The sequence below is a fragment of the Ascaphus truei genome, chromosome 1, assembly GCF_040206685.1.
Source record: "Ascaphus truei isolate aAscTru1 chromosome 1, aAscTru1.hap1, whole genome shotgun sequence".
Taxonomy (NCBI): Eukaryota; Metazoa; Chordata; class Amphibia; order Anura; family Ascaphidae; genus Ascaphus; species Ascaphus truei.
This window is the reverse complement of record NC_134483.1, coordinates 336,866,808-336,880,468: the sequence shown is the minus strand read 5'-3', so window position 1 is coordinate 336,880,468 and position 13,661 is coordinate 336,866,808. Positions and strand designations below refer to the sequence as shown.

General features: G+C 39.5%; 1 protein-coding gene across 1 annotated transcript; it reads left to right on the top strand.

Annotated features, from left to right (window-relative positions):
- Positions 1-9,887: 9,887 nt before the first annotated feature.
- LOC142470898 (C-X-C motif chemokine 10-like) lies at positions 9,888-13,152 on the top strand. Its single transcript, XM_075577709.1, has 4 exons — positions 9,888-10,306; positions 10,538-10,661; positions 12,114-12,198; positions 12,535-13,152. The coding sequence occupies exons 1-4, from the start codon at positions 10,246-10,248 to the stop codon at positions 12,577-12,579; spliced, it is 315 nt and encodes a 104-aa protein (XP_075433824.1). The 5' UTR covers positions 9,888-10,245; the 3' UTR covers positions 12,580-13,152.
- The last annotated feature ends 509 nt before the right edge of the window (positions 13,153-13,661 follow it).

Sequence of the window (13,661 nt, the reverse complement as noted above, 5' to 3'; positions counted from 1 at the left end):
TATCAAAATGCAAATAAAAACAGCTTTATTACCTTAGCAGCTAGCTGCTAAGGCAATGAAGGAGTTAAGCCAGAGTACCTGGTTTATTGGGGGTAGATGGGGTGGGTAAAGGGAGTAGTTGCCCCAGGGTGGGTAGTTAGGCCTACCAGGAAGGATGCGGGAGGTGTTAACACCTTCATTACTTTAGCAGTAGTAACTGCTGTGGTAATGAAAGGGTTAACCCTTCCCACTACCCACCTGAGAGGCCTAACCACCCACCCCAGAGCCACTACCCTCTTCACTCACGCCCTCTATCCCCAATAAAAGTTACAATACAATACAAACACCAATACAATACATTGGTGCCACAGACATCTGCACATACAATACTATCCTGACCTTGTCCCAGCTCCGACTGACATGCTCCTAGCGTGCGCAATGTCTGGTGCAGGGAGAATGCTGCAGCCTTATTGGCTGGTTCGTGCATGTGTCCGGCAGCCCCATTGCCTTCCGGGGGCTGTAGTTCCCCTGCAGGGCTTTTCTGTAATGGTCGCAGCTCTGAAATGCTTCTGTGCATGCGCAACTCCACCGCGCATGCCGACTATGCACAAGATGGCGACGCCCTGCTACGGGAGCCGCCGGCGACTTGGTCGCCCTGCTTGTACCCCCGAAAGCCTGCCCTCAGCTCCTAAACCTATCCCCGCGCTCCCCGCAGCCAGAGGGAAGGGGCAAAAGGGGACCCAAGGGGGAATCTAGGCCACACCCATGTATGTGAACATTTAGAAGATGCAATCACCATAGGCGGATGTAAAGAAATCCTCTGTGTCTGCTCCATTATGTAATGGGAAGTGAAAAAGGAACATACTGTAGACTTCAGTTTTTTGAAGTAGAAGCAGAAATGTACAGACAAAAAAAAACATTTTAAATATATCTTGATTTTTTCACTACATGTATTGTAAGACTGAAACAGAGCAGGGGATTTCTTTCTTTTACAGTATGTGTACTTGATATTTTATTTTGTCTTATTTTAACTGATATGCTGGGAATGTCAAAATGTAATGGGACCACAAGACTAGTTTTTAACTAATAATCTAGCAAATGTCAAAATGTTATTCCTGTTGTCTATTATTATATTAAATACAGTATCATATTTTGTATTATATGACAGCAAGATAACCCAATAATATCGCAACTACAGTTCCTATTTTCCACTCCTCGACACACTTCCTTAAACTTACCATACTTTAGGCAACTTACCACAGCCTGGCTCCTTTACCCTAGAACTTCTCTGGCTTCATTTAACTATGCTCTTGCTGGACATACACATTGAACCAACATCTCTAGAGCCTCACACCTTCTTATGTGCCCACTGTGTTCTGTGGCTTCCTGGTCCCATTGTCATACTCCAATTGCTGAATGTTGCAGGACTCCTTTTTGAAATACAAATTAGAATCAAGATATACTGTACTTTGGGTTCTATTTACTAAGCTGTAGTGCTCATCATTAAATGATAGTGGCACTCAGCATTACATTTATTTCATGTAATTCAAAATGTTACCAGAAGACTTCAAGAGGACATCCTGACGAAGACCAAAGTGTGCTAATGGCAGGGGCATATTTTAGGGGTTACATATGGATGACTGATGCCTATTTTATACCAAAGTGTGACACCTACAGTATACATTTAAATAAAAAATGTTTTAACATTGGTTTGTAAACATGGGCAGAAGGTTGGGAGGGGTTTGATTTCCTCTGGCTACTATCTTTTGCCTACACTAGGCCCAGGTTCACTAAGCAGTTTTATACCAACAAAAATAAGACAGGAATAGTCAACTCTTCATGCCAAAATAACCTTATAATACCTTATTTACTTTACTAAATATGATGTTCCTTACAGTATAGCGGACATTAACTTAAGTTGACACCACATTAAGCCCCAGAGTCGTTAAAGTGCGATGCAGGATATTACACCCAATCGGGTGATAACTGCCATTGACTTAAATGGCAGCTACCGGCAAATCTGGCACAATATCCTGAATCACCATTTCTGGCCTAAATAAACTAGCACCCCATTATTACATTTTGGACATGTGTTGTCAAAATCCGTCATTTCAAATGTACCAGCAAGCAAAATATATTTTATGAGCATGAGATATTTTTCTAAGATTTTTAACATTTGTTTTATACGGTGAGATATGTTTAACATATATTTTCAAATATAGATTCGTTACAGAAACCTTTGAGGGGAACCAACATGCGAGTTCTTCATACAGTATGTGGATGTATAATGTACAGAGCTTTCAAAAACCCCAAAGGTATCTTCTTTAGGTGTATGACAGACTTAAAAAAGAAACCTGTGAGTTTTTGAAAGCTCTATGTACTAATTCCACCTACACTGTACATAACATGACTCAGGATGGTTGGCTAAAATTAATCACAATCTACACTTTTTCAGGTCCCTTTCGGCTAATAAACATTCAGAACTAAATGTTTGTTGTTCTAATAGTAAAATGTACAATGACAGAATATAGACAGTTTTGTTAGAACCTCTTAAAGCTGAAAACTAAACAGAAAAATGCAACTATTCCAAAGACTTTTTAGAACATGACAATAGCTGCCATACCAAAGTATCCCAGGTTGATGTCATTATAGTGGTTTGTTGAGAGACCTGGAAACCCCATCCTTTCAGCTACACACTCTCTCAACTAACCCCTAGCAGTGTTTGCTAATCAAGGTTTGCTAAATATTGGGACTTTAGAGTAAATAGTGGGCCTCATGCAGAGAGCAGCGCTAACAGGGAAAGCGGCATGTTTTGCTGAATTCTGCCTTTAGAAAGGCAGATAATGGCGAGTTTTAAAAAAAGCGCCATTTTTTTTTCCCTGAATCTCTCCGCGCGGCTGGAGAGATCCTAAATCTCTCCAGTGTTTAAAACGGCCGTATTCAGAGAGCCGCGAACGCTATCTAGTGGCTGTTCGCGCCAAAAAAATGGCGCGATTTTCAACATTTTGCTTCTCCACCAAGAAACTGGCGCTCGGCGGCCGGGGGGGGGAGAAAAAAAAAAAAAAGCGATTTTTTTCCCCACTAGTTTTACCAGCGCTCATAGCGCTGGTTGAAACTCTCCATATGCAGAAAGGATTCTAAATGCTGTTTTATGCCCTTTCTGCATATGGAGAAAAAAACTCTCCAATAAAGCGACATTTTATTCCCCTCTCCAATTTTACATAGCGCTGCTCTCTGCATGAGGCCCCTTATTATAAGGTAACATTTGATTTTTTTTATCCAATCTCTGAAACACGCCTATTCCTAATGAGAACATGGCTGTATCTCCTCTATTTTTCTGTACCTCAGACTATACGCCTGGTGCTGAGGTGGGGGGCTTGATAAATACCACACATGCGTGAAGCAAACAAGGGGACACAACTTCCACAACATTTTGTTATATAACTGATTTTTATAGATATTTATTAAATGGTTAACATGAACCTTGTGATCCTTAGAAACAGGATCACCACATTCTAATCACAATACATTCTCATTACAGTTCACAAAAGTGCTGCGCGGTTGTGTGTGTTAATGTCAATCCAAGAGGCCTCCCAATCCTGGGTATACAGGCCTATTTTTGAGGTACGGTGAGGTACACCGTTGGAGTTCGTGTTTGTAACTGGGTGTAGCAGGCCTGTACTTTAGAAAGGTTAATTTTGGTACCACTGTTTCCTATGACCGTCAGGGCATCCCCTCCATCAGCTGTCTCTCCTTCGTACGGTTTTCTATCTGAGCTGCTAGGCTATACAGGTTAATTGCCTGCGCTCCGTCCTCTTCAACAACTGCAATCTCATCCACGCGGTACGCATGCAGGTCCCGTCACACAGGTTGCTCTCAATCGAGCCTGACTCCATCAGGCCCACGCAGATCTGCCTCAAACTGTCATGGCTGTCCCCTTTTAACAACTCCTCTCCCTTCAAATTCCTCCTTCCTCAGCCTCCCTACTGGCTCATCATAATCACAAGTCCAAAGGAGAGGAACCTCCTGGGCAGTGTGCATGTGTTGCCTGTCATACACGGGGTTACATATATAAATATTTCCTCATATATAAATATATATATATTCTTATCATCCTCCTTCTTGATATGTGTTTATAATATTTGTGTTGCTTGTTTATACTTTACAGTATGAGTTTATAATATTTATTTGCTTAGTCCACCTCATTGTATCTCTTACAGATCCATACTTTTATAGTATCCTGTCACTGGAATTCCATTCTGATTGTATCATTGCTTCACTTTCTGACTTCAGTTAGTAATATACAACAGACAGATTCTGTTTTTGTTGTACCAGTTTGAATATATAAATATATATGTAACATGGTAGGAGATATATAATATATATATATATATATATATATATATATATACAGTATATATATATATTATATATATATATATATACAGTATATATATATTATATATGTATATATATATATGGTATAAAAGAGCAGATGGCACACAAATAAAGATGTAGACAGGTGCTAGTCCCATAAGAACAGGTCTAATGAAAGGCTCCTTACCAGGCAGACCATGGAATCCAGGGAATCCGAGGGACACACAGCAAAGAAGAAGAGACAGCACACTTGGTAGCAATGAAAAAATGTATTTAAACAGCAGGCACAATCATCATGTGTGATTGTGCCTGCTGTTTAAATACATTTTTTCATTGCTACCAAGTGTGCTGTCTCTTCTTCTTCTTTGTTGTGTGTCCCTCGGATTCCCTGGATTCCATGGTCTGCCTGGTAAGGAGCCTTTCATTATATATATATATGTATATACTGTATGTGATACTATATCAAGTCCGCAAATACAATCTAGTGAGCTAGTTGATTCTCAATGCAGCCCCAATGCTGGTTAATCACAAGTATAACCACAGATAGTCAAAGAAAACAATGCATTCGGCGCAAAGAAAAAACATATATGATGAGATAATAAAATTCAATAGGCTATATCTTCTGAGATGGGCAAGGAAAAGATATTAATGACAATCAAACAGTAATTAAATAGTAAACGTGCCAGATGGTCCTAGCTACAGCATGGGAAAATCACGTAAATGATCACACATGATGATTCCTCTTCTTTGCTACTATGAAAAAATGTCCCACAATAAATTCTCTAATTTTAAGCCCTGTAATCCGGATGAAATAAACAGGTGAGATTTATATCACTCTAGAAGTAGTATGACTGTCTCCTCACATAAAATAAACTTGTGTCCCCCTGTCCATCCCATGGGGCGTTTTTCACTTAGGTAGAGATAATCCATCTACCAGATCTCTGTGATAGATCAAACGAAAAGCCCCTGTAGTTAGAAACCGGAAATGCCTATTAGTGCTATTTACCGGGTTGAGCAGATGATTCAGGCGTCAACAGGAACCCTCTCGGTTGTTGGCACTTCTTTTATGTGAGGAGACAGTCATACTACTTCTTGAGCGATATAAATCTCACCTGTTTATTTCATCCGGATTACAGGGCTCAAAATTAGAGAATTTATTGTGGGACATTTTTCATAATAGCACTGCCTTGAGAAAGGTCCCCCTGTGAGCACCGAAACGTTGGCATTTGTGCCACCTACTCTAATATAATTTTTTTTTGAAAATTACCTCTGAGTGCTGTCTCGTTCTTACTGCGTTGCTGCGGCTGCACCACTGCTGTGAGGAACACCCCTGCCTGTTAACTACTGCTAAGGGACATGCACCTACCTTTTACTGCATACACGTGAGTGCCAACTACTCTCCATTGACATACATATATATATATATATATATATATATATATATATATATATATATATATACTGTATATATATTCATTTGATATTGCAGTAATGGTGAGTTTTCGTATTTTGGGCTGCACTATTGTATACTCGGGCACGGTTTAAATTGTGCATACGCAGATGCTGCTGGCCGATTGTAGTGGGGACACAGGATCAGGATTCTGGGGTACATTACCCACGTGGTTATCTAGCAGTGCAGCGACTCCATCTGCTGTAGGCTCCAGGTAGGTGGAGATGATCTCCTATAGTAGAACTTTCACCTCTCCCCCCAGTAAGAACACACACTAGGCGGGAGTATAAACAACAGGAACGGTTTATTCTCTTTCTCTGTGCAGCACAGTACTCGGCAGGGTTCTGCCCAATGCAGCAACTGTCAGCTACTCACTGAAGGAAGGTCCCTGGACCTTCACTACAGGCCAAGGGCACCCACAGCAGTCCCAGCTCTTCCCTGCCCCTCTAGCAGGGACAGAGGTATGGTACACACTCACTCTCCCCAGAGGGGAAGAGGACCAGAGAAGCTAGTCAGACTCTTAGCTGTGTGACCTGCCCTCTCAAGTAGGTAGAGGCACTGCAAAATTTAGGGCGGCACTGCCCTTAAGTACAGCTAGGAGGAGGGCACCAGAACTGTTCCATGATTGGACATGCTCAGGCCGAATGTCACCGCCTCCCACTGTCACTCAAATGTAGCTCCAGCGAGTGTGGAAAACCCATATTGACTACTGGCAGCCTGATTTTAGCAGGACTTACTGCAAGGAGTGGGGCAGGTTAGTAGCCAAAGGTGGCATGGCTACATATATATAGTAAAAAAAGGTAATACACTTACAAAAGTGCTGTAGGTAGTACAGGCAATTGGACCACCCTGGGTCAAATGGTAATGGAGGACTGCTACATCCCTTCCTGGTAGGATCACCTGTGATGGCCACCCACAGAAAACGATATCCAAATCCAGGTTGGAGAGAACCAGATAGAATTGACCCAGGATCCTCAGAATAGTTCACCAAACACTTTGGGGGTCTCTAATTTGCTCTGCACGCACACCAAACGCGTTTCACTCAAACAGCGTCATCAGTGGTTGAATTCTAATCTTCCTTGTGCCTCTTCTTTTTTTCATTGTTCTGTTCCTTAATATATTGATTACTGTACCTGCTCCTGAGGGATATAACTCAAAGTTTACTTGAAGAATCTTATCCTGAGTTGGTGACTCGGAACAACCGCACCGCCTGTATTTATCTTCACAATTGTGAATGGGATACCTATGCAGTGTCCCTGTATTGATTAATTAACTGTACAATATTGCACTATATATTTTTGTTTTCTTTTCATATCATTTTAGGAGTATTTGCGCTCTTGATTTCCTGCTTCGTTTGCCTCTCTAATGGCGATTCTGAGATCAGATGCATTGTAACGAACCCCAACCCTCTCTAATAGCGTGCCTGAGATCAGATGCATTGTAAGGAACCCCAACCCTCTCTAATAGCGAGTCTGAGATCAGATGCACTGTAACAAACCCCAACCCTCTCTAATAGCGTGCCTGAGATCAGATGCATTGTAAGGAACCCCAACCCTCTCTAATAGCGAGTCTGAGATCAGATGCTTTGCAAATTCTTCTGTATTTGGTGCAATTTTCAAATGACCTGAAAATTGCGGGGAATCCGTTAGGGATGCCAGTGGAACCCAAGTGTTCCTAGAAACCCCTGTTGAAAAACACTGGCTTAACAAAAAGAAATGTTGAAAATTGGGAAATGTTGCCATTCTCGTGAACTTACACCAAACATGGCAAAATGCTGCTAATTTGTTAAAAATTGCAGCAAACATGTCGAAATGAGAACAAAATTAATTAACATTTTTGTAAACTGCAATTGCCTTACGTCATTGTGACTATGAAGGGGAAACCAGGTCACCAATAAAGGTATTATGCCCGGCTGGTTACCTCTGAGCCCTATTTCAGGTTTTAGAGTGTCAGCTCTTCAACCTGTGTATTGTGCCTGCAATTAATGTAATTGTATGACAATAAAGATTTTATGTGTGTTTACCTTTCCAGGAGTGCTAACCAGTGGAGTTTCTCAGGCTATGAGTTTCAAGATGGGTTTTGCGGTAAAAGTGGGACTCTGAGGGGGGCTAGTGGGCTACCAATTTGTGGTACCACTAAGTCTGCCCTAGGTCCGTACTTGAAAGCCACAGATGCTGCCAGAGGTGTTAAAGCCATTTGAACAGGATGGTTAGGTGGTGTACCCAAGTCAGGGAAACAATGCAGGCTCTCCTGGCTAGCATTTGCCTTCCCAGACTTGGAGGCACCTAACCCAGCAGGTGGCTTCTGAATAACAAGTGGCTAAGGTGGAAAACTCACGCATGCCCTTGTTAAATTGAGAAGAACCGCTTGCCCGGCTTTGGAAGACTGGCAGCTTTCTGACTGGCTGTTTGTGTAGTTCCCAGGCTCGGATTGGTTGTAGTATTTCATGAATGAATCTGAAATACTATAAGAAACCCAGCAGCCAATCTGGTCCTCAGATTCTAAATACCAAAACAGCAGCAGCAAATTTGAACTCACCAAAAGATGCTCTTGGAGAAATAGACGCGAGCTGGCTTCAGAGATTTTCAAGTCAAGACATTTTTCTAAGTCCCACTTTTCGGGGGCAAGTTCTGAGAATAGAACGTAGCGGTTGCGGCTGGAACTACATGCCGAAAAGAGTACCAGGACCTTTGGTACTATCTCCTGGTCAAGGGATTTTGGCATCTCCGGAAGAGATACAGCGGTGGCGTCTGGAAACTCATGCCGATTTGAGCTCCAGGACTTTTTGGGCTAAGTCCTGGTTAACCTAAAGACTTTGTTTATGGACTATTTCGACTAGGAAAGTTTAGTTTTGTAGCCAGACACCCCGTAAATGTGTTTTCTCCTGTATATTGTAATCCATTGTGTGTGTCTGTTTCTAAGGAATACTGCACCGACACACTTTATTCGAGCAAATACCCGGTATGTACCTGGCAGATACCTGGAATGCGCCGCTCCTCACCTCTGACAAGCCCCGTTGCATTTGCCTTCCCAGCCTGGGTTCATGCCTGGCTGACGGGCGGCTGATCTGTTAAATGATAATGATTAGGATTTAATAGGCTGCAATGCTTCGCGTGTCTACCAGATGGCATAAATTCATGAATTGTAATGCAGTATATATATATATGTACTGTGCAGTATTGCAGCCAGCGGGAATAAAATGCTTCAATCCCTGCCGGAAAATAACTCAATGCACTTGGGCAGAAAACAGTCACAAACCTACTTACACCCGGGTATACCCGAATTCGTGGGACTAGCCGAGCTCGAATAAAGTGTGTCGCCAGTGTAAATCACAATTTGTTTTACGTCTTGGTTTTGCTCATGATATGATCCCGGTATAAAGGTGTATAAAGGTGTCTCGCGACAGTCACATTTCTAGCTACGATTATGCCGTTGAAATGTTGGATAATTCTACCATTTTAAACTATTCGATTCATAAATTCTGGTGTGCCCAGCTCTCATTTCTTCTGTAGATTAAAGAAGCAAGACCAAATATGCAGAAAAAAAATTCTCCCAAAAACTTTATATGCAGTAGTAATTTGGTTTAGCTTTCATTTTATTTTACTGACAAGAAAATTACTTGTTCAAGAGATTGATTCGGATTGTCGATCTCAGCCACGTGTGCACACATGAATAACACCAACACCAGTTGTTATGAGTAAATATAATTTATTGGGTACTTAGCTTCGGATATATTTTAGTATTCTATGGCACTCAGGATACCACTCATGATGTCATCAACAACCAGGGGACTCCCATCATCGGTTAAGATGAACTGCCTGGTCAATAGTTGCTATTCTGTGATCAATTTGTACTGCGCCCAGTCCTGGGTATATTATCAGGTTTGCCACAGTTGAGTCTGGCACATTTCTGCGCTGTACAAATGTATCAGAGAATACATCCAGGCATTCAGCCAATATCCCAGTTAGGGAGGCAAGAGGGGAGGTCGACTCCCAGACATCTCTGGAGAGGTTTCTTATAATAAAAGTTACTTTCCACACTGTATGCTGTTCACAGCAAAATTAACTACATTTAAGCATATCTGTAAGAGACAAAAGTTAACTCATCATGCACCTAGGCCATCAGAAACACAAGAACACACCATTCTCATTACAATTACTTTATACAAAGTCCTCAATTTTCTCTTTATTGCGATTTCCAATCCTGGAACTTGGATTGTCCTTTCACTTTTGCACTGTACTTTCCTCTCAAAGCAGAACCATTTCCAGGAAATACAGCCTGGTTCTCATTTTGTTTCCAATAGCAATGCAATGACGAAAACAACTCACGAAACAGCTGGAAGAGAAGAGCACAGGTAAAGGGTATATAAAGAGGCTGATCACTCACTACACAGACTGATAACTAACTCATCAGGAGAAGCTCCCCATTCAACAGTCATAATGGAAGGAAGATGCGCTATCATCCTTTGTCTTCTCTTTCTCTCTGCCACTCTTATACAAGGTACTGTATACTGTCATTTATTTTAACCAATCTTATGTTATTTTGTCAGGATATATAGACCCCTTCAGCACCTGGGAATTAATGGGTCTAATGTAGCTTTTAATTATTATAATAATTTTAATCTTACATCTAGCTGGTTTATTTTTTTAGCAACCATGCTATGAGTGTGTACTAATAATCTTGTAATGTGCTTTTTTAAAAAAAAATTATTATTATTATTTATTTATTCAGGGATGGTAATTCCTGGAGGCAAACGTTGTCTGTGCAGACAACTTTCTAAGAAGATTAATCCAAGATTGGTAGAAAAAATTGAAATTTTCCAAGGAAGCTCTTACTGCGAGAATATTGAGGTTGTGTAAGTAACATCTTGAAACTGTACTATTCTTGTGTCAATTAAAACTCATCACTGCAAGTATTCATTGGTATGAAGGACAGTAAGATGCAAAAGTTTATTTGTGTGTGTGTATATATATATATATATATATATAATACAAAAACAAAAAGAGTGCAAATAACCAATTGTATTAAAATATTGAGACAATTTATTAGACCAAATAATAAATGCCCCTGTTGAGATAATCTATATGAGTTAAATAGAAAAATTAAATAAAAAGGTGAATGACACTACTGCTTAAAAAACAAAATCAACCCATTACAAGCTGATACTCAGTAGAAGAGGAATGACCTGCTGATAGCATACACACATAAAGGGACTAACTTTATAGGGGGAGATCAAACAGAGGATACTGGGATAATTAATCACATGAAAGAGTCAGGAGGGAAAGAAACGGAGGTGATATACAGTTCCGGTAAATTACAAGTACATACAGTACGCTGTGCTCTGTATAATCTCCCCAAAAGCAAACAGAAGCCCAAAATAAGCACTCTAGCATATACAAAAATACAAAATGTATTAAAGCAACTTCACAAAAACAAAGACACAACATGGAATTAAAATAACCTGAATTCTCTATTTTTGGATGCGGTGTTACTTATGTTGGGATGTCTTGTTCACCTTATAATAGTTCACACTGGCCGATGTCTCAGGGATTAAAGTGAAAAAAATGTTTTCACTCGAACCTATGTGATCAGTTCTTATATTGTATATTCCACCAGTGCAGCATATTATACTATTAGACTTATTGTCAGATCTGCAGTGTCACTGATTATACACCATAGTAAGACAGTTCAGATAGTAAAGGTTTGTCTCAGGTTATTTTAATTCCATGTTGTGTCTTTGTTTTGGTGAAGTTGCTTTAATAAATGTTGTATTTTTGGATATGCTAGAGTGCTTATTTTTGGGCTTCTGTTTGCTTTTGTTTTCACACATTTTATGCCCATTAGCACCCTTTGGGGGTATTTACTTTTATACTTTAACCTTGTCCCCTGATTATAGTATTCGGTTTAATTAGCAGTTTGTTGCTGGTATTTTTTCTTGTTTGTGCATATATATATATATATATTATACACTGTAGCACTGACCATGCCTGTACAAAGCGATTCACAGAAATGGTATTTAAAACAGGGAAATGTAATATGAAATGGGAATAAGTGCATTAAATAGACCGCAAACCTTGGGAGGACAAAAACATCTTGCTATCTAAATGGTACATTGCTCCTAAGGAGCCTGCAACATATTGCACATAACAAAGGCAATGGAGGATGACAAAAAAAAGAGATAAAATGGTACATATTGTACTGAAAAAATACATGTTCACGTTATTGAAATGGTGTTGGATTGTGAATTAGAAAAAGTAATTACTTATGTTATTATTAACCATTGTGATTGTACCGTTTTTTTTTACAGTGCTACACTGAAAGGCTCTAAGAAAACAAAATGCCTAAATCCAGCTCTGAAAGTGGTACAGGACCTAATTTCTGCCAAGAATCAGGTACAAATAATTGACTTCATTTACTGTAGTTTTGAATTTTAGCTGTCACCGAAGAGCCCATGCAAAAAAAAAAAATCATTATCAGTATAGACCATTGTCAAATATTTGCAAAACAGGTCAAGACATCAATTTATCCAAAAAGCTTAAGATACTGTAGATAAGGTGCTATTTAAAGTCTCCCAGCTGCAAAACTCGGGCAAAACCAGTGCATACAAATTACCCCAGATTAATCAAAGGGTTTTTGTACTAGCGTTGCAGCTGGGAAACTTGAGTGAAATGACCATAGAATAGTAGTGCATTATGAGTGAATAATAATCCATGTTTTATCTTTTGTAGCGCATTAAGAAAAAACCCGTAGTGACAAATGTAAGGATTGCGTGACGTACCTTCAGGGAGGATCATTTGGCTTGAAGAAGATGAAGATAAGCTTTGAACTCTGGAGTGCCTCCTGCGGGGCCTTAATCTGTTATACTAAATGTGGCAGGGATCTCCAGCACTGGAGGAGTTAGACAGTATATGTAAAAATTTATATATATTGGTTTCAAGGATTAATACACATTTGATTTTAACTCTGCTTGAAGCGGCCCAGTGTTCTTAGTAATTGTAATAATTGTGCATACTTACATGAGGTTCGTGCAGGCGTTTCTTCATTAAAGTGCGCTTAATATGCTTAATTGGTAATGGACATTGAAAAGGCCTTTTTAACTTCATACACTGAGAGATAAAAATGTAATAATCACTGTAGTGAAAGCTAATCGTGTTGCATTTTTAAAGATGTAAAGTGTGTCAATATTTGACATTTACTTTGTAAATATGCGTGCAAGTCTCATATTGTCAAACAAATCCCTGCCAAATGCAAGATTTTTTTCATATGGATAATGTGGTCATTTTAATATGAATTAACAAATACAGTATGATGTTTCAAATCATAAGGACATTAATGTTTTTGTATTTTCAGTTTTTAATAAAATGTTTCAAAAAGCCCTTTCTCACCGTTTCTTAATCTTTTTCCATGCTACGATGTAATTTTGTTGTTGTATAAAGAAATGTTGTATTAAAACAATATTAGGACAGAAGGAAAAAAAACCACAGAAGTACTATTGCCAAAAAAAAAAAAATCAAACATCTCCGCAGTAAAGTGAAAGGAAAAAGGTAAATGTATTTTTATATTGTCCAACTTCCAAAGCACCTAAACTGCTTTGTCTTTTATGTGTCAGTAAATACGTTATATGCTGTACGGTATGATACTGCATTTTGGCTGGTCATATGAAAATACCATATCCGTTACTGTACAGATCTTATTAGTGAACCCCGTCTATATTACTGTCCCAGGGACATTTCAACACTGTTTCAAGAAAAAGATCAAAATACAGAAGATATCTACAGAAATAATGTTTACAACTGTAATATTATGTCTCTGTCTAATAGAACTAAAAGGAACACACACAACTTCCATGCACGTA

Coding starts and splice junctions, on each gene's coding strand:
- LOC142470898 (XM_075577709.1), top strand. CDS start 10,246: ATGGAAGGAAGATGCGCTATCATCCTTTGTCTTCTCTTTCTCTCTGCC. Junction 10,307..10,537: donor CTCTGCCACTCTTATACAAG/GTACTGTATACT, acceptor TTATTTATTCAG/GGATGGTAATTCCTGGAGGC. Junction 10,662..12,113: donor TGCGAGAATATTGAGGTTGT/GTAAGTAACATC, acceptor TTTTTTTTACAG/TGCTACACTGAAAGGCTCTA.